General features: G+C 33.3%; 1 protein-coding gene across 2 annotated transcripts in view; it reads right to left on the bottom strand.

The window, feature by feature from the left end:
- Positions 1–20,413, bottom strand: part of LOC145248840 (heat shock factor 2-binding protein-like) — a 592,183-nt gene that overhangs the window by 8,986 nt on the left and 562,784 nt on the right. For both annotated transcript variants that reach the window (XM_080110563.1, XM_080110564.1), the window contains one exon: positions 9,534–9,631. In XM_080110563.1, the coding sequence (XP_079966689.1) occupies positions 9,534–9,631 (98 nt within the window). The remainder of the gene's footprint in view (positions 1–9,533; positions 9,632–20,413) is intronic.

The raw sequence follows: 20,413 nt of genomic DNA, 5'->3' as shown, positions 1-20,413 counted from the left end.
TTTTTCCAGTAGAGTTTTTCTCTACTGATTTTATATTTGAAACAGATGGGGTTTGTTGTGGCACCATTGCTGTGTCCCGTTTTAAATTTGTTAGCCGCTGGCATTCTGTGGTCAGAAGTCTTATCGTTATGTCCTTGTCTTTTTCAATCATGGACAATAAACGAGTGCGGATGTCCGCATCCTGGGGTGATTGTAATCCCGCGATGAAGATGAGGCACTTGAATTGATCCTCAGTCAGCGATTTCAGCTGAAAACTTTCGCAAGTTTGGTTTACAATTCCCGCATATTTGATCAAATCGTCCGTATCATCTTTCTTTAATTTCAAGCAATTGTATCTAATATTAAATAAAGATACTGACTCACCAAAAATTTCTAATAGCTGTGCTATGGTTTCATCAAATGTAAAATCTCCAGTGTTTTTGGGTAGGATAAAATTTGAATACCGTTGATGCTCGACTGTGCCAAGTTTCCGTAACAGTAAACGCGTTCTCCAGGAGTCGTCCATGGATGCGAATTCATTTTCAAACGTATCTTTCCAACGGCCATACCAAGCGTTGAATGTTTGTTTTGAGTCCGGATTGAAGAAAAATTCCGTTATCGTGCTTGCTATGGAGTCCAGAGAATTTGATTTTGGTAAGTTTATAATTTGCTTGTTAAACTGGGTTGTCAGATTTTCAATAAGACTGTTCTGAGCTTTTAAAAATTCCGTTTGTTGGGATTGAAGGATTCTTTCGAGCATATTTAGATCCATGGCAGGTGGAGTGTTTTTTGTTTTTTTTCTTTCTTCAACAAGAAAAAAAAAATATTGTCAAAGAAAAATTCCTGTTTTTTTTTTGTTTTTTTTTTTTCAGCAAGAAAAAAATATTTTAAGGAAAAATTCCTTTTTTTTTTTTTTTTCCAAAAAAAATTATTGAAATTTTTTTTGTTTTTTGTGTTAAAAAAAAATGTGGAAATTTGCTCAGGAAAATCGCGGCTTGAGGCGTAAATCGCTTCTTAGAACCTGACACCATGTGCGTTTATGTTTTTCTGTGAGTTAAAATCCAAATCCATCGTCGCCATTGATGTGTTTGTATTTATTTGGTAAAACCGATACTTGAAAGGGTATGAATTATAATCAACACTGAATGCATTTGTAATACATTATTTATTTAACTATAACATAAACTTAAATGTTTGTAATGAACGATTGAGGAAACGATAGTCTGTAGCGGCCATGTTTAATGTCTCAGTCTGTTCTCCTGGTCTCGCCTAGCTGCCAGGCTCAACTAATCTCTTGATGGAAGGGAGATAATTCTGCATTTATCGATTTATGGATTATCTCTCTTTGACCATCTAACAGTCAGTATTCAAAAAAGAAAAATATTCAGGGATTCATAAGTATGGGTGTCCCTAAATCTGGCCATACTGGGACGAGGGGTGTGCAATAAGATTTGCCCTTGATCCACTTCCCATAGCAGTAGAGCAATGAAACTTGGCACAGTTATTAGTCTACATAGGAACAACCCAGAGTTATGCATTTCTCCCATCGTTTGATGCAGCTCTGGAGACCGTTTTTGTAGAATACCTTAGGTTGGTCTTCCAACCACAAAGTGACTTCAGAAATCAAGGTTGCATCATCTGGGAAACGCTTTCTTTTCAAAAAACAACTTCATGGATGGGAAGAGGTGAGAGTCAGAGGGTGCAAGGTCAGGAGAGTAGGGAGGATGGGGAAGGATTTCATATCCACACGCCCATACTTCTGATCTGGCGACATACGAGTTGTGGACTGGAGTGTTGTCCTTCAGAAGGAGGGTACCTTTGCTGATCTTGCCCTGCCTCTTGATTTTGATAGCTTCCCTTAATTTCCTCAAAAGTGAAGCATAATAGGCTACTGTAATTGTGGTACCCTTTGCCAGGAAATCTGTCATCACTACTCCGTCTTGGTCCCAGAAGACTGTGAGCATGACCTTGTCAGCGGAGGGCTGCACACTTGCATTGACTTGGCTTTCATCTCTGGATCATAGTGATGGACCTAGTTTTCATCCTGTGTAATCAGTCTTTTGAAAAACTTTGATTCATCTTCTTGGCACATCTCCAAATTCATCCTTGAGCACTTGACACGTTCTCGCTTCTGGAATGGTGTGAGCAACCTGGGAATCCATCTGGCAGACACCTTATGCATATGCAAATGGTCATGAATGATAGTTTCCACAGACCCTGTACTAATCTTGACATTTTGGGCTATTTGACGAATAGTAATGCGCCGATCTTCGAAAGTGGCAGCCTCAACTTGACGGACAGATGCCTCATCAATAGCAAAAGGAGGGGGGGGCGACAAGGTCTGGGAGCTGTTTCCACAGACTTCTGGCCATGTTTGAATTCACAATGCCAGCGTTTTACAAGGTCATATGATGGGGTATTATCACTATAAATTTCTTTCATTTCATCAAAAGTCTCCTGTGGTATGCGTCCTTTCAAATACAAAAACCGGATCACTGCTCGACATTCAACAGGCTCCATTTTACACCTGACTCAGTTCAAACACTTGTAAAACAGAAACCAAAATAAGTTGAGAGCTGTAATTTGCCACATAACCCGTAGAGATATAAATCATTGCACATGCAAAATTTCAGCTAGATCAGACAACTGGAAGTGGATTAGGGGCATTACTTATTGCACGCCCTTCGTATCAGGTTTAAAGTAGATTGATTTGAAGTAGAAATGGTCCGGTTACCAAACTGGACTTCCTGTTCAAAAAATGCTATTGTTTTATGGTTTATTGCTGTTTTCTTTTTTTTTTAATTTTCTTTTATTTATTTATTTTTTTAAAAATAGAATTTAATATAGTATTACAATTACTTTATTAAATTTTTATTGACTTCTTTACATGTATTGGAAAAATAGAATACAATGTTTATATATATATATATATATATATATATATATATATATATATATCTTATGCATTATAAAACTGTGGACCGTCTGGGCTTGCTTGAATCTTGTCTTCAATGATTGGGCGATTGCATCTTTTAAAATGTGATAACAGGTGAATATATATATATATATATATATATATATATATATATATATATATATATAATGCTCCCTATCTTAGGTTGAGCATATTGGGAAGTGATATACAAATTACCATTAGCATATTAAGTGATGCTCTTTGTGTAAACAAATTGACCTTAGGTATTTGGACAATGTCAAAACATTGTTAATTCACTGCCCACATAACAGCAACCGATTAGTGCAACGGTTAGAAGCTCCGACTGTCATATGGGCGGTTGAGTTTCGATCCTGGCTTTGGGTAGTTGCTTGTCTAGCCGCACTAATGAGCTGTGAAACAGCGAAACAGTACTGTATGGAGAGGACTATATATATATATATATATATATATATATATATATATATATATATATATATATACACACACACAAACATGGCGTGACTCAGAGGCTGAGGGAGGAGCATTGTATGTTTTGGTTTAGATTGTATCTGATGGCCCCCAAGGCATATATATATATATATATATATATATATATATATATATATATATATATATAGTTTTGATCACACTACTATATACTAGATTCAATATAATAATTGACAGAAAATTGTCTCTTTAATAATAAATATGTGATCTGCATGAATTAAAATATCATATTTAAGCGTATCTTATGACCGGGCTATGCTGGATGGCTTGCTAGTATATTTTGAAAAATAGAATACAATGTTTTTTGGGGGTTTTTTTTCCATGGTTGTGAAATGTTCTAGTATTATAAAAATCTATTACTTGAATATTTATTAATTTTTTTTATAGTTTTCATTTAAATAGAATACAATGAATTTCTTGTATTTTTTTTGTATTATTAAAATATATTTTTGAAAAAAAAAAATAAAAAGACTGTAACAAACATAATATGCACAGATTTTTATGTAAAATATTGTAGAAGTATTTTTTTTTTAATCTGCCACAACAGAGAAATTCTTGTAGGCAACTTCCGAAATTTTTGGCACTAGTTCCTCGTATCGCTTGGAATGAAAATAAAAATGTGCACAAAAGTTTATCATATTTTCCAACGGAAGTATTAGTGATAATATTCTAAAATCACAAAACACACTTTTTTTTGTTTTTGTTTTTTTACACGGTGGTCACCACTTATCAAGGCCCGGAAGCCACTCAGGGATAAGGGTTATTGCAAGTACAGTACGTTAGTGTGGAGATTTTACTTAAGGGGGCGGTTCATTAGGAATTTGTTTATGTTGGACTTGAAGACATCCAGGTTGTAGTCAGGTGGGAAGCAGGCAGACGGAACAGAGTGGAGTTCTAAGAAAGAAGCTTTGTTCATGGAATCTACGTTTTGATTTAGGCACAGATAAAGAGTGGGGAAAAGCAAGAAAAAAGGGTTAACTGCCCTAAAATGTTAACATCACGAAAATGGGGGATTATTTTACATTAAATTTGAATTTGAAATAAATGCTCCAGCTCCACACTAAAATTCTAAAATAGCGAAGGTGAAGGCTGTTATCCGATAATTTGTGTGTGTGTGAAATTTTTTTATTTATTTATTTATTTTTTTTTTTTTTGTATGTGAACTAAAACCGGAAGTCTTGAAGTTCGGTTTGGTTAGTGGAACAATTGTACATCGGTAACTATGAACTATGGGATTTAAATTTGAACATTTCCCAAATCCTATTATTTTTATTACAAAACCTTGTTCTTTTCTTTTTTTAATGAATTATATTTCCGGAAAAAAAAAACAAAAAAAAAACAAAATAATGTAAATATTTTCTAAAAAAAAAAAAAAAAACATAATTAAAAAAAAATAGACGAAAAAGAAGGAGTGTCAATGAATGAAACAATAATTAAAGTAAATGACTTTCAGTCAACAACTATTAAATGCAGATAGTATAGGTACATATATCTGAGTTTAGGGGAGATAACTAGGTTAAGGATCGTTGAATTGTCTCCCTTGATTTAAATATGAACCAGGTTTCATGTCTTCACAAAGACAAGACAGCGTTAATCTGATTTTGGCGCTTATGTCAACGGATCATTTTAATCTAAGGGAGATAACCAGCATAAACATCGCTAAAATAAGCATGTTTTGCAATATATAATTTGGGACGCTGAAATAATCAGTAGAACAATGAAAGAAAGTTAAATGGGGGGGGGGGGGATAAATGATTACACGATTACTGTAGCCGAATTCTGGAAATTGCGGAAAAAGTTTACGAAAAGGAAACAAGTTAACGAAGTTAATCAACGAACTTAAAGTATAATTAAGTTAAGTAACAAAATAAACTTATTAACTAACGTACACAAAACAAAAGTAAACAACCTGTTACAATGTAACGATGTTAATTAATCAAAAACAAAAATGAAATAGACTTGTTAATTAATGAAAATAACGATTTTGAAGTATTTAAACCGTCAATGTAATTTTTTTAAACGAAAATAAAAAATTAAAAAATAAGAAATTTGTTTTTCTGTATTTTAGGCAATCAGTCATTTCTGTCTATGATAAAAAAAAATTGTTGTTTTTACTTTTATGTACAAATGTATTAAAAAAAGATGAAAAATAACAGCGTTCAAAGATTCTGCATAAGATAAAGTGTTCGAGTTTTTTTTGTTTTTGTTTTTCCTCTTAAACAAGGGAAGCATTGTTAGTTGGCTAAATTGGACAATTGTTACTTAACATTGTTATATTTTAAGTTCGTTGATTAACTTCGCTAACATGTTTCCTTTTCGTAAACTGTTTCAGCAATTTCCGGAACTCGGCTCCAGTAATCGTGTAATCATTTTTTTTTTTTTTTTCATTTAACATTCTTTTATTGTTTTACTGATTTTCAGCGTCCCAAATTATATCTTGCAAAATATTTTTGCTAGGTCTATGCTGGTTATCTCCCTTAGATTTAATGATCCGTTGACATAAGCGCCCTGATTTTTGCCTTCATTTACGATTTATTTAGAAACAATCCACCAAAAACATAATTAACAAAACATAAATACAAGAAAAAAAAAGGAGGGAGTCAAGGAATGAAACAATAATTAAAGTTAAAAGACTTTTAGGGTGCTTGTGTAGATTGATCTTTTGAACAAACACATTCAGTTGAAAACACCACGTACTTACATGTCATGTCAAATACGTTTCGTTTAAAAGTCAAGGATTATCACCCTTATTTGCCATATATAATTAACACTATATTTGGTTAAATTCTATTTTACTTTTAATTATTTTTTCTACTGGATCAGTTTTTTAAATATTATTTTTAGAATATATACTAATTTCGAAATGATATGTGAGTATATAATGTTTTCATCTGAAATGCATTGGTTTCAAAAATAACCAATCTACGCAACCATCAGACTTTCAGTCAACGCTTAGTAAATACAGCTAGTATATACATATTTTAAATTACATACAGGGGAGACAATTATGTCCTTAAGAATCATTAAATTGTCCCCCTTAGATTTTTTTTTTATATACAATAATGCTCCATACCAAAGTAGGACAAGATATACTTTTTATTTGTTTTACATGAGCATTTACATGTCGCTACACATTCATGAGCATGTTTTAGTCAGCCAGTTACTAGCAATTAGAGACCTCTTAAGGCAATACTGCTTATGAAAAAGTAAAGTCTGTTAACTGACTGACTGCCACGAATGTGTAGCGATATATAAATGGTTATATATATATATATATATATATATATATATATATATATAGAGAGAGAGAGAGAGAGAGAGAGAGAGAGAGAGAATAAATGAGAAAAAGTTATATTCCAAAATTCATGATGTTGACCACCTTATAATTTATTCCATTAATTCAGTTGACTTATACAATTCTTGACAGTATTTGTTTCGTGGCGCAAAATCAATCACTTAATTATTATATCAATCAGTGAATCTATTATGCCCTTAACTCACCAGAAGAAATAGCAATAATCAATCTGTCAAAATGAATTGAAGTGTGATTTAACATGATTAAAATCCGAAAATTCGAAGAGAAACTGAAAATACCTTTATATTTTTTCATTACGTCATAAATTCACTGATCTATATGAGATACATAAATATCATATCTCTATGCGACACATAGATATCATATCTCTATGCAACACATAGATATCATATCTCTATGCAACACATAGATATCATATCTCTATGCAACACATAGATATCATATCTCTATGCAACACATAGATATCATATCTCTATGCGACACATAGATATCATATCTCTATGCGACACATAGATATCATATCTCTATGCGACACATAGATATCATATCTCTATGAGACACATAGATATCATATCTCTATGAGACACATAGATATCATATCTCTATGAGATACATAGATATCATATCTATATGAGATACATAGATATCATATCTATTTGAGATACATAGATATCATATCTATTTGAGATACATAGATATCATATCTAAATAAGATACATAGATATCATATCTAAATAAGATACATAGATATCATATCTAAATAAGATACATAGATATCATATCTAAATAAGATACATAGATATCATATCTATTTGAGATACATAGATATCATATCTAAATAAGATACATAGATATCATATCTATTTGAGATACATAGATATCATATCTAAATAAGATACATAGATATCATATCTAAATAAGATATTTAGATATCATATCTAAATAAGATACATAGATATCATATCTAAATAAGATACATAGATATCATATCTAAATAAGATACATAGATATCATATCTAAATAAGATACATAGATATCATATCTAAATAAGATACATAGATATCATATCTAAATAAGATACATAGATATCATATCTAAATAAGATACATAGATATCATATCTAAATAAGATACATAGATATCATATCTAAATAAGATACATAGATATCATATCTAAATAAGATACATAGATATCATATCTAAATAAGATACATAGATATCATATCTAAATAAGATACATAGATATCATATCTAATTAAGATACATAGATATCATATCTAATTAAGATACATAGATATCATATCTACATGAGATACATAGATATCATATCTAAATGAGATACATAGATATCATATCTATATGAGATACATAGATATCATATCTATATGAGATACATAGATATCATATCTATATGAGATACATAGATATCATATCTATATGAGATACATAGATATCATATCTATATGAGATACATAGATATCATATCTAAATGAGATACATAGATATCATATCTATATGAGATACATTGATATCATATCTATATGAGATACATAGATATCATATCTAAATGAGAAACATAGATATCATATCTATATGAGACACATAGATATCATATCTAAATGAGATACATAGATATCATATCTAAATAAGATACATAGATATCATATCTAAATAAGATACATAGATATCATATCTAAATAAGATACATAGATATCATATCTATTTGAGATACATAGATATCATATCTATTTGAGATACATAGATATCACATCTAAATAAGATACATAGATATCATATCTACATAAGATACATAGATATCATATCTAAATAAGATACATAGATATCATATCTAAATAAGATACATAGATATCATATCTAAATAAGATACATAGATATCATATCTAAATAAGATACATAGATATCATATCTAAATAAGATACATAGATATCATATCTAAATAAGATACATAGATATCATATCTAAATAAGATACATAGATATCATATCTACATAAGATACATAGATATCATATCTATTTGAGATACATAGATATCATATCTACGTGAGATATATAGATATCATATCTACGTGAGATACATAGATATCATATCTAAATGAGATACATAGATATCATATCTAAATGAGATACATAGATATCATATCTAAATGAGATACATAGATATCATATCTAAATGAGATACATAGATATCATATCTAAATGAGATACATAGATATCATATCTAAATGAGATACATAGATATCATATCTAAATGAGATACATAGATATCATATCTAAATGAGATACATAGATATCATATCTAAATGAGATACATAGATATCATATCTAAATGAGATACATAGATATCATATGTAAATGAGATACATAGATATCATATGTAAATGAGATACATAGATATCATATGTAAATGAGATACATAGATATCATATCTAAATGAGATACATAGATATCATATCTAAATGAGATACATAGATATCATATCTAAATGAGATACATAGATATCATATCTAAATTAGATACATAGATATCATATCTAAATGCGATACATAGATATCATATCTAAATGCGATACATAGATATCATATCTAAATGCGATACATAGATATCATATCTATATAAGGTACCTAGATATCAGAATGTTCAATCAAGATTATTCTTTGACTTTTTAACGTGGATACCTATGTATCTTATACAGAAATCAAGAGGTTTAAATTAAGTGAAACATTGTCTTTCATCCAATAATCATATTTTAGAGAAATAAATAAAAATAAGAACTTACCAATTCCTTTATTTGATGGAGGACAGATATATTAGCCTCAGAGATGACAGACTGCATGAGACGTAAGATGTTGATGCAACATTCATTGCTTGGTTCTTCTGACAAACGATAAATTCAAAACAATGAAATAAATTGTAGGACATTTTTAAGACAAGTCTTAAGACATTTCTTACAAAAAAAAAAAAAAAAAAAGATACAGAGAATGATTCTGTCCTTCCACGTCAAAATGCCACCATGGAGTCGTTAATAAAATTCAGAATTCTTTTTGAAATTCAATGAAAATTGGTACAAATAAACTTCACTTTATGTCTGACTTGTCCACAAAGTTTCATTAATGAAAGCTCAACAGTCTTCAATTTAAATTGATTTTAAATCAACGGGGATATTTAAAGTAAGGTAGTTCATAAAGTAAATATGGTATTCTGGTGATTGCTAAAATGATAATAACTAGTAGAACCCGTATAAATTCCATGGTAGTTGAAAATTTTTATAACACATTATAAATAAAATGAACAAAAAAATAAAATAAAAACAAATAAATTAAAAACAATTTGTTAGCAAATTTTTTTAATCTTTTAAAGCTAAAAAAAAAATGATTACAAATTTTTTTAGAATTTTTTCAATGAAAATTCCACACACAAATGCATTTCTTTTTTTCTCCAGATTAAAACAAAAAATTTGGAACATTTTTTTATAATTTTTATCATCCGGGATCAGTTTTCAATTATAATGTTCTACTAAATTGAACACCTACTTTGTGGCCATCTCTCTCACATAACTGGTGAATATTGCTATCTAAGAAAGAAAGAGGTTAGGGTAAATTTTTACTTTCTTTCCAACTCAATGACGACTGCTACAAACATTCAAGTATGCTGAAAATAAATATCACAGTAATGACCCCGGGAGCGTGTGCGAGAAAAGCCTTTGTGAGACATACACGAAATGATCACACACATTTTGCCTTTTATATATATAGATTATATTATATATAAGACGACCCTTAAAGTTAAAAAATCTTTAAAAACCAATATTTTATAAGATGTGATGAGACCGTCCCAGGGGGAAATTGGGCTCCCCACAGCAGGAGGTCAAGACTCCCAAAATGCTGGAAAAAACAGGCAGATATGATTTCCTTTATTCTTTAATTTTCGTTTGTGTACCCGGGCAACAGCGACAGACTTTGCTGAGAGAAAGATTGGATTTGTAAATTTCATTGTTTTATGAAAAAGGCGACAACTCAATGTCACTTTGAGAAGAGGTCGCGAAAACATAATTTCGTTTTCGATGCAAACGAATGATGACTCAATGTTAGAGGAGAAATGTTTAGCCTTTGAGTACAATTACCCCGATCGAGGTTACGGGTTTGACCTTTCGGGGCATGAGAGAGCTTGCAGAATCGCAGATGCATACGGGGAAGATAGAACCTCCCCTAGAGGTGACGTAACTAGATGCAATTCGTCCAGGAAGCAGCCCGGCCTTACTCCTTACCTGAGTATATGAGCAGGTCTCTAGCGTCAAAACCGTGAGGATTGAGCTGAAGTTTGGAGCAGAATCGAGCTCAGTTGAAGAGCTGCTACACCTCTCTCTTCCTATATCATTCCACCGCAATATTAAGAGAAGTTAACCTATTTTGACTCAGCGGAGTCTGTCATAATCAACATTGAACTACGGACAATTGTATATAATTATATATTTGTATATCTTATGTTGAATTTAATCAGTATAATAGACACCGAGTTGTTTTGTTCTTTTGTGTGCATGAAATTGCTTTCCTTCTAGCCGACAGATCGACACAGTGGTGACATATCAACCCGATCGTGAAATGAAGACCAACCAAAATCAATTGACGGGTCCTGCCATGCTAAGATTCCTTGCTGACCCACAAAGGATGAGTCACATTTGGTTCAGTGACCGAGGATTGACTCTTATGTTACAAAGGGGTCCCTTGGGAAGGGATCGCTTCACAAAGATACCGGGTGTTGCAATCTCTAGCCTAGGCTAAACAAACATGGTTTCATGATTTAGCAGTCGTCTTATACAACCGATATATGATAAATTCATTAAAATTTGCTCCAATTTTGTACCTTGTCTTATCTGAGGGTTGCCTTTAATGCCAAAATATACGATGTGTATGTATGTGTGTGTGTATATATGTATATATATATATACATATATATATATATATAAAAAATGTATATATGTAAAAATATTTTTTACCTTTATATATCTAATTTTAAATAAGAATGTAAATATACTAAATACTAATCATAGTGGGAGTGATAAGTAGTTAAATGGATTAATCCGTAATCTTATAAATACAAGACTGATAAATAAAAAAATATATCCATTTTAAATGTGGAAATTGATGAATCACACAGGTAAGAAATTCATTTTTATAGCATGAAAAGGTTAGTAACTGCAATTAAGAATAGGAAATTAGATCAGATGTTTTAACATGTCTTCTTCCTAAGATTAAGAGTGGTGGTGTTTGATCAACACTGCTGGGGAGCCATGATGTAATATACTGTTTTTTTTAAATCCCCGAAACAGTGTTTCATGGTAAACAACTGACGATCGCTTGAAAAATAAATTATTCGTACTATAGTAAATTCGAGAGCTAGTTGATGCAGTGATTGCAGGTGATTAAATAACTTACTGACTAGATGATTTTCTAACGAATGATAAAAAATATTTTTTTGTATAGTTTTAAAGGTTAAAAACTTCAAAGACTATATATATATATATATATATATACATTATTATTATTATTATTATTATTTATGTAAATACAGTCATATCTTGCTACGATGTGCAGATGGTTTTGATCAAAATAGATCTCATCAGGCAATATATATATAATTTGCTCTCTTTGATTGAGCACCATCAACGACCTTTGTTGAAATTCAATTACTCTTTGTTTTTGGATATCTCTCTACCTGGAATATATATTTCAGTTGAATTAAAGTCGGTCAATTTAGCTCTTATGCATACATCATCGTATAATAATTAGATCACTGTCTGACTGACGTAAATGAACGTTTAAAATTAAGATGTTTAAATTCAACGTTATTTCACATGGTTTAATGGTAGCCGAATGGATTAGGTCTCCGCTAATTGAGCCAGAGATGTCTTGTGTTGCGGGGTTCAAAGCGTTCGAATGGTATCAATCGTGACACCCTGCACTGAAGATTTCCGAAAGGATAAAACACTAGTGTCTGTAGGTATTAATTATTATAGTAAAAAATAATTATATATATGTATATAGTAATTTATAAAATATACCTGGCGATTAAGCTACACTGAATATTCCACGTTTCATCTACTCTAGGACTCTTCAGGCTTATGCGCATAAGCCTGAGGAGTCCTAGAGTGGATTAAACGCGGAATATTCAGTGTAGCTTAATCGCCATATATATTTTATAACTTACTAACTAGCTCTACCTACATATTGAGCACTTTTGAAGTAAATACTTAAAGTTTACGCATAAATTTATACTTTCGTATATTAATTTTATGTGAGTAAATCAAGTAATGTGTGTGTGAGGACACTTCTCAACCTATATACTCAACAGAGTTTTGTTCTACAGACTTGAAATTTGGTATATAGGATATGCAAACATGTGAAAAACGTTTTAATCAGTTTTCATCTAAAAAAAAAAAAAAATTTTAAAAAGGGCTGATAAACGGTCAAAATTGAAAAATTGGTAAGTGGGAGTCGTCGGATTTTTTTTTTCTGTTTACTGTTTCATGAATGTGCATGCGTGAATGGTTCACATGACAGATTCATTATGTTAAGAAAGCAGGGCTTTAGGTCACAAGTGAAATAGTTGCATTTGCAAGTAGTTTTTTTTTTCGTTGACAATCTTCCAAAGCTTATTGCTGAGTGAAAAATATCTTTCCAAGCATTTTTTTTGTTTAAAAAATAAAACGAGCAAAGTCAAATTATTTAAACAAGATTTAATAGAAAAATTTACACTTTTTTTTAAAAAAAGCTGTTTAAAAAATTTCTGAAAAAATTCGAATGTTTGTACGCTCAAGTCTCAACATAAAATTCAACTTTTAAAAAAGCTGTTTAAAAAATTTCTGAAAAAGTTCGAATGTGTGCACGCTCAAGTCTCAACATAAAATTCAATGCATACTTAGAACTACACTTATTTAAAAAAAAAAAATACAGAAAAATCCTTATGATGTACAGACTCATCACTAAACGAAGATGTCATATTCCAAAAATCACATGGGTTTGACTAATAAACAAAGAATCGTCAAAGGTCAACTAAAGATAAATTGGCCTTTAGCGCCCTGTACAGACTAAAAGAGAAGCTAAAATTAATTCCTTCTTGTTCTTTTATTTGGGGATTGAGAGATGCAGACGGCATTATCAGAATGACATCCGTTTAATTTCTCTCGTCATTTTCTTCTAGCTTCCTGGTGTCAGACTGCTTTGAAACTGTTCTGCTTCAAACACATGACATAATTTCAATGTAATATCATCCGAAACTCGACTTTCTATTGTGTTTTGTCTTGGGAGACAAACCTTTGAACCCTCGCCTCAATCACACTAGCTGCACTGGATTTATTTTCGTTTGCCACAAGGTTATCCTGACATGTACTTAATGTAACCCTTGCCAAAATTCATACTAGTTAAACATAATATCTACTTAATGGTGTAGAGTCCATATATATAAGAGTATTCAAAGTTAAGACTCAATATTAACTCTTAGTATCCTATACTGCCTGAAACCACATTAAGGAGACGTTTGTATTTCCAATTTGCCGGACAAATAAAATGATAATCTGTACTTGCTGGCAAAGGAGAAGAAAGACCACCTGGTAAAGATTGCCATCTGATTGTGATGAAAATAAATATCAGATTGTGTGAATATCTTAATAAATTTATCTTTTATAATGAAAGCAAGCCTTTTTTTCTTCTTTCTTTTTTTTTTTGACCTCAAAGGCATATTGCCACTTGGACGTAGGGGAATACTAATTTGGGACCATGTTTAACAGTGGAATATGGGGAGTTGAGCAGTGAGATGTCTGTTCACATTGCATCTAAATTTCTATATGTTAGTACAGGAAACAGAGAGGGAATTCCAAAGCTAGGCATCCAAAGGAAGAAAGCTTTCTGGCATTTTGAGACCTCAACAGTGGAGGGGTTGGATTTTGCTGTTTGTCAGGTTGGAAGTATGTACGTCAGGGGGAGAGGTATAAGTGCTATGAGTTCATCAGAGCACATTCCATTCAAGTATTTATAAAACAGGCGCAGGGATGCAATATAGCGGTGATGGAACAGTTAAAGCTTGATTGCTAGTGCAGAACCAATTAGATTGAAGACCTTGCTTTGAATGCTGTTTAAGATAGAATAGTAGCAGATGCACCCCAGCCCACATGAGGGAACAATACTCCGTGCATGTATGAATGGTGGCTTTGTAAATATACAGGATACTCTCTGGTGTGAGTAATTTTCTAGCATGGTAGAGGGAACCAACCTTGTTTGCAAATTGAAAAGAAAAACAAGATCATCTGATGAAGATTGCTGATTGCAATGAATACGAATATCGGATTGTGAATATCAACTCCATCTTTAACAATGGAAGGGTTGCCTCTACTTTCACGGCTACACAGTTTCATCATTGATTGCGATTGTGTCTGATGAGATATAAGATCAGCTGAAGGAACCATCTTCCTAGAATAAGAGGTCAACACTTGTGTGAAAATTGAGGCAAATTAAAGTATAGAACATAAACTTCAAAACCTATAATGCCACTTTAAGTCTCTCTATCTCTATCTACTCTTATATAAAAGTCACAAAATTTAATTCATAAGACTATAAAATCCAACCTTCATTGCCCTTTGGGGTCCGCAGTACAATGGATAGAGGCATTAGGTCTGTACACTTCCAAGTGAGCATTGTCTGACGATAGCGGTTTCAATCCTACCCAAAGCAGGCCAGAGATTTAGTTGGCCAAAATGTGACGAGACAACAACAACTATGGAAGGCAGTTACACAAGGTTCAACATTCCTACTCCATCGTGGTTAATCACGTGAAGAAGGCCAGAGAATGAGTCGGTCAAAACGAGGCAAAACAACAACAACAACTATGAAGATGAGGATAACAGTTCACAAAAAAATAAATACACAAATTATGAAGGATTCCAAAAATACAAATAAATAAATCATAGAAAAAAAAGTAATATATAGTGTAATGGTAAACTCAAGAAAATTTTACCCTAAATTAGATAATAAAAAATATATGAGCCAAAACATTTTGAAAACAGACAATTCGTTATTGCTATTTTAAATGAAAATTGCAGTTTAAGAAGTAACTTAGAAAATTCTTCCAAAAAATAATATGAAAAGATAGATAAACAACGAGAGAGAGAGAGAAAGTAGAGAAAGTAAGAAAGATATAGAGAGTGGGACAAATAACAGAGAGAGAGAGAGAAAATAAAAGGAAGAGACAGATAAAGAAAGTGGGCATGAAAGAAATGGAGAGGGCAACTAATAAAGAGAGAGAGAGAGAGAGAAAGAAAGAGGACAAATAACAGAAAAAGAGGGAGAATGAGGGGGAAAATGGACCAGTAAGAGAAAGCAAATATGTAATTAAAGCAAATATTCTTTACATTTCCAGGCATATTGTAACTGATAATTTTTCTCCACTTAAATAGACCATTTCGCAGTTTACAATGCCATCTCACTTAAATAATAAGTCAATGCTATAGTAAAGACAAACTCGGTAAAAAAAAAAGAAGAAATTATGCTAATTTATTTAGAGGACATGAAAACTTTATTTAAGTACGATACTTAATATAATCAGCCATCGAAAGGCAATTTTTTTTTTTTTTTTTAATAATAAAAAAAAAAATAATAATGTTAATAAGATATTAGTGACCCCCCCCCTTCCTTGTACACTGCCATTTCCTTTCCGGACACCTGTTCCGAACTTATGCTCTTGATCCATCATTTCATAAAAATACGAAGATGAGGGGCTCCTATGTCTTACACAACAATTTATCAGTCTGTACTATTGTCTATAAACTGATATCATCAAAAATTAGATAAGCTGTTTTTAAATTTCCTCTCTTGACAAAATTGCCAACCGAAATACAAACGGATTTTCCTTTATGATAGAGGATAAAACTGAAGCAGTATACTTAATATGTACAATACGTGCGTACTAAACTAAACCACCTTTGCTACCTATATACAATCGCCTATACTGAATCCTCATCAGCTCAAAACTCTCTGTATCCTCAGACTCTTAATTTCTCAAATCTTATATCACCAAGACATCCTTCTTAATAGATACAAGAATTCTCCTGAGCAGTTCAACATCCAGTGATCATATATCTAATCCTCATGAAATTGCTTATATCACCCTGAATATTACCTTAAATTTTCATTCTATGCCTAAGCTAAGTAGAACACCTAATAATACTCTATTCAACTACTTTTAAAATTAGATAAACCCAGTTGCAATATTAGAAGTGCTTCGTCCCTGACCTAGACTACGGACTTGTACAATAAACCATGAAACTATTGTACCTAAAATTCCTCTCAAAACTGCAAAATACTGCTGGTTGTATACTAAGTACCTCCTATAGATACTTTACCTCCAAGATGACTGCCTTGTCTGTTTTGCATGACAAACCTTTTTATTTTTTACTTAAATTCTCTTTCTCCTGATCACTAACAAATCAAACTGCTCTATTTCTCAAGTTGCCACTAAACCTAATCCGTCTCACGTAACTTAGAGGGGTCCTTGCTCTCCGCCCTTGACCCTAACAGACTCGTAAATCGATACCCATTAACACCTAAAATTTCCTAGGCATGCTCCTGGTTATAACTCCTAACCCATAAGCAAGCTTCTAAGTAAATACTTACTAGCCATAGTCCTATACATTGACTTAAAGTAATCTATAATGAACAGCAACCATTAATATCTCTTTGTTAAGAGATAGTATTGCAATAATTATTACACAAACTAAACCGGTACTCATTGAAATAAAGACTTCCGGATATTAAAAGAAAGGCGAAGTCATTCTCCTTCGTTGTAGTCTAAAGGCAACTTACTCAAATTACTCAAATTGTCTAAAATTCCATGCATTCGTATACAATACTACTTATCCATCCATCTATATTTAACTATACTTACAGAATATGCAATAACCTATATCTATCAGGTAAAACTGTACTACATATCAAATGTTCTCTTGTATCTATACTGAGCATATCTTATCTTTCAGTCTTACTAAATATCCGGTTTGGGCACCAAATCAGAATTTCTAATAGCAAGTAAATCATACTCTAACACTTTATCCTAATCCTAAACCATATCTAACCATACATTCCTAAACCTACTAAACCATATCTAACCATACATTCCTAAACTTACAAAACTATATCTAACCATACATTAACTCGTCTCTCTCGATCCAATACTGTAGCAAATTTAGCTGCTTCCACTGCATGAATTTTTACCTATACCCTCTCCCAGTAAAAATGAAAATAGAAAGCATAATGATGCCCTTTTTTAACCACGTTTGAGGAGTGAAAATTTTCTGTAGAAGCTAACCTAAATGCCCGATTTTTTCAGGAGATATTAACCTAAATAACCAATAAATATTAACTACCCATGCGGGGTCACAGAAATACCTGGATTAGGACCCAGGCGCAGGGCAAACCCCCTCGGAGCTGATGGACCCGTAGGTCTTCCCAGGTCATCCGTCTAGGAGAAGGAAAACTCTGAAACTAAACCTAGGGGAGGGAGGTCTCTTCAGTCCTGGACGACAACCTTCCTAGAGCTGGTGACTCAAACAAATCACCGGTTGGCAAACCTAAACTGCTTAAGGAGGAGATAGACTGTCTATCGCCCGGCTTTCATACTCCTTCTTTGCCTATTGGCCAGGCGTAGAGGTACTATCACAGGGACTCGTCTGAATCACCCAGTGGTTGACCTTGTTTCCTGACTAGGGCAATGAACGCCGCTTTTCCCCACTCCCGCCACATCCCATCCCCCTAAACTGGACACAGTGGGGTGCTTCAGTGCCATATATGTCGGTGCAGTTGGACTGGGCTGGCTTTGCCTAATGGATTGAGGGTACCGGATTGACAGTTCCTGGCTGCTGTTTCCGACTGATAGTACAGGAGCCCTAACTCTCTGGTAGCGCTTAGAGTGGCTGCTCCATCAACAGTTGTAAAATATCGGGATGTTTGTAGTGCCATGTCGCGCATGGAAAGGGACCCTGCACTCATCCCCGGTGGGCTTTCCTGAGGCCACAATCCTGTGGGTGAGGACAGCTGATGGTCTACTTGTATTGCATGTCTGGTATTTTGCACAACTACTTGTTCAGCACCCCCTCACTCACCCACCCTAACTGAAACTTTTAAATAAAATAAAATGAAATGACAGCTCAAGCAAAAGTTACGTTTAAACCAGGACCAAACTCAAAGAAAACGAACCTGCCTCCTCCCTTGAGGCTTGCATTTACTAATATCCGCAGGCTTAGAACTAACTTAGATGATGTTGAGTCATTTCTCCTTGTAAACACCCCGGATATCTTAGCATTAAGTGAAACTAACCTTCACTCCTCCATTCCCTCTAACCACTTTAATATGCCTGGTTATCTCCCACTCTACCGTAAGGACTCGGACAGACATATGCATGGACTTGGAGTCTATATTCGAAACACCCTCCCCCTGACTAGAGAAATAAAACTAGAATCAGAGGACCAGGTCTTTATGTGCTTCAGACTAATATGCAACACAATATTAGCTACTTGTAATTTCTTTACCGCTCTCCCTCAAACCAAGACTGTACCCTAATAAACAAAGTCTCAGACAGCATAGATATAGCACTCTCCCTCGATACTAGCGCACAAATACATGTATTTGGTGACTTCAATGTCCACTACAGTAACTGGCTAGGATTCTCTAATCACACAGACGTAGCTGGTAGCGCAACACATAGCTTCTCTATATCCCATTCCCTATCTCAGTTGGTTACATTTCCAACACGCTTCCCAGACCAGCACGATCAACATGCCTCACTTCTAGATCTCTTTCTGACAACGGTTCCCAATGACTGTACAACAAATGCCCACAGCCCACTCGGGAATGCTGATCACGCTGTGATAATGGTAGAAATCAGCCTAAATTCTCGCCCTAAAACTGAAGACCCACTACTCAAAACAATGAGGTACTACAAAAAGGCTGATTGGGAAGCCATCAGGGAGCTCATCAGAGATGCCCCATGGCAAAATATCTTTACTCTTCCAGCGGAACAGTGTGCAAATGAGACCACTGAATGGTTCAAAACTGCTATTGAAGCACATGTTCCCGCACGGAAATTCTATAGCAAGCCCCACTCTCCCCAATGGTTTACTTCTGCTTGTGCAGCTGCCATATATCAAAGGCAGCATGCGTTCCGCAGATTCAACCGACATAAGTCCAGCTCAAATAAACAGAAGTTTATAGAAGCTAGAAATAATTGTAAGAGAGTGATAGACACAGCTAAGACAGATTACTCTGAAACCACCAGAAAGCGCATCGAAGCACAGAAATTAGGAACCCGGGATTTTTGGAAAATCTACAACAGCGTAGTTAATAATGGACAGTCAACTATTCCCCCACTAACAAACAATCATGAGGTTGCTTGCACGGCAACTGACAAGGCTAATCTGCTTGCCAGTCGGTTTGCCTCAAACTCCACACTGAACTCTGTGCACCACTCACTCCCTGATTTTCCTCTGCGAACAGACGCCACACTAGACGATTTGAAAATCACCCCTTCTCGGGTACATGCTATTATAAAAAACCTAGACACCTCAAAAGCATGTGGACCAGATCTCATCCCGGCTGTGCTATTAAAAAAATGCTC

This window comes from Euprymna scolopes, chromosome 27 (assembly GCF_053919585.1).
Source record: "Euprymna scolopes isolate OS-2025 chromosome 27, ASM5391958v1, whole genome shotgun sequence".
Lineage (NCBI taxonomy): Eukaryota > Metazoa > Mollusca > Cephalopoda > Sepiida > Sepiolidae > Euprymna > Euprymna scolopes.
This window is presented reverse-complemented; position numbering and strand designations above follow the sequence as displayed.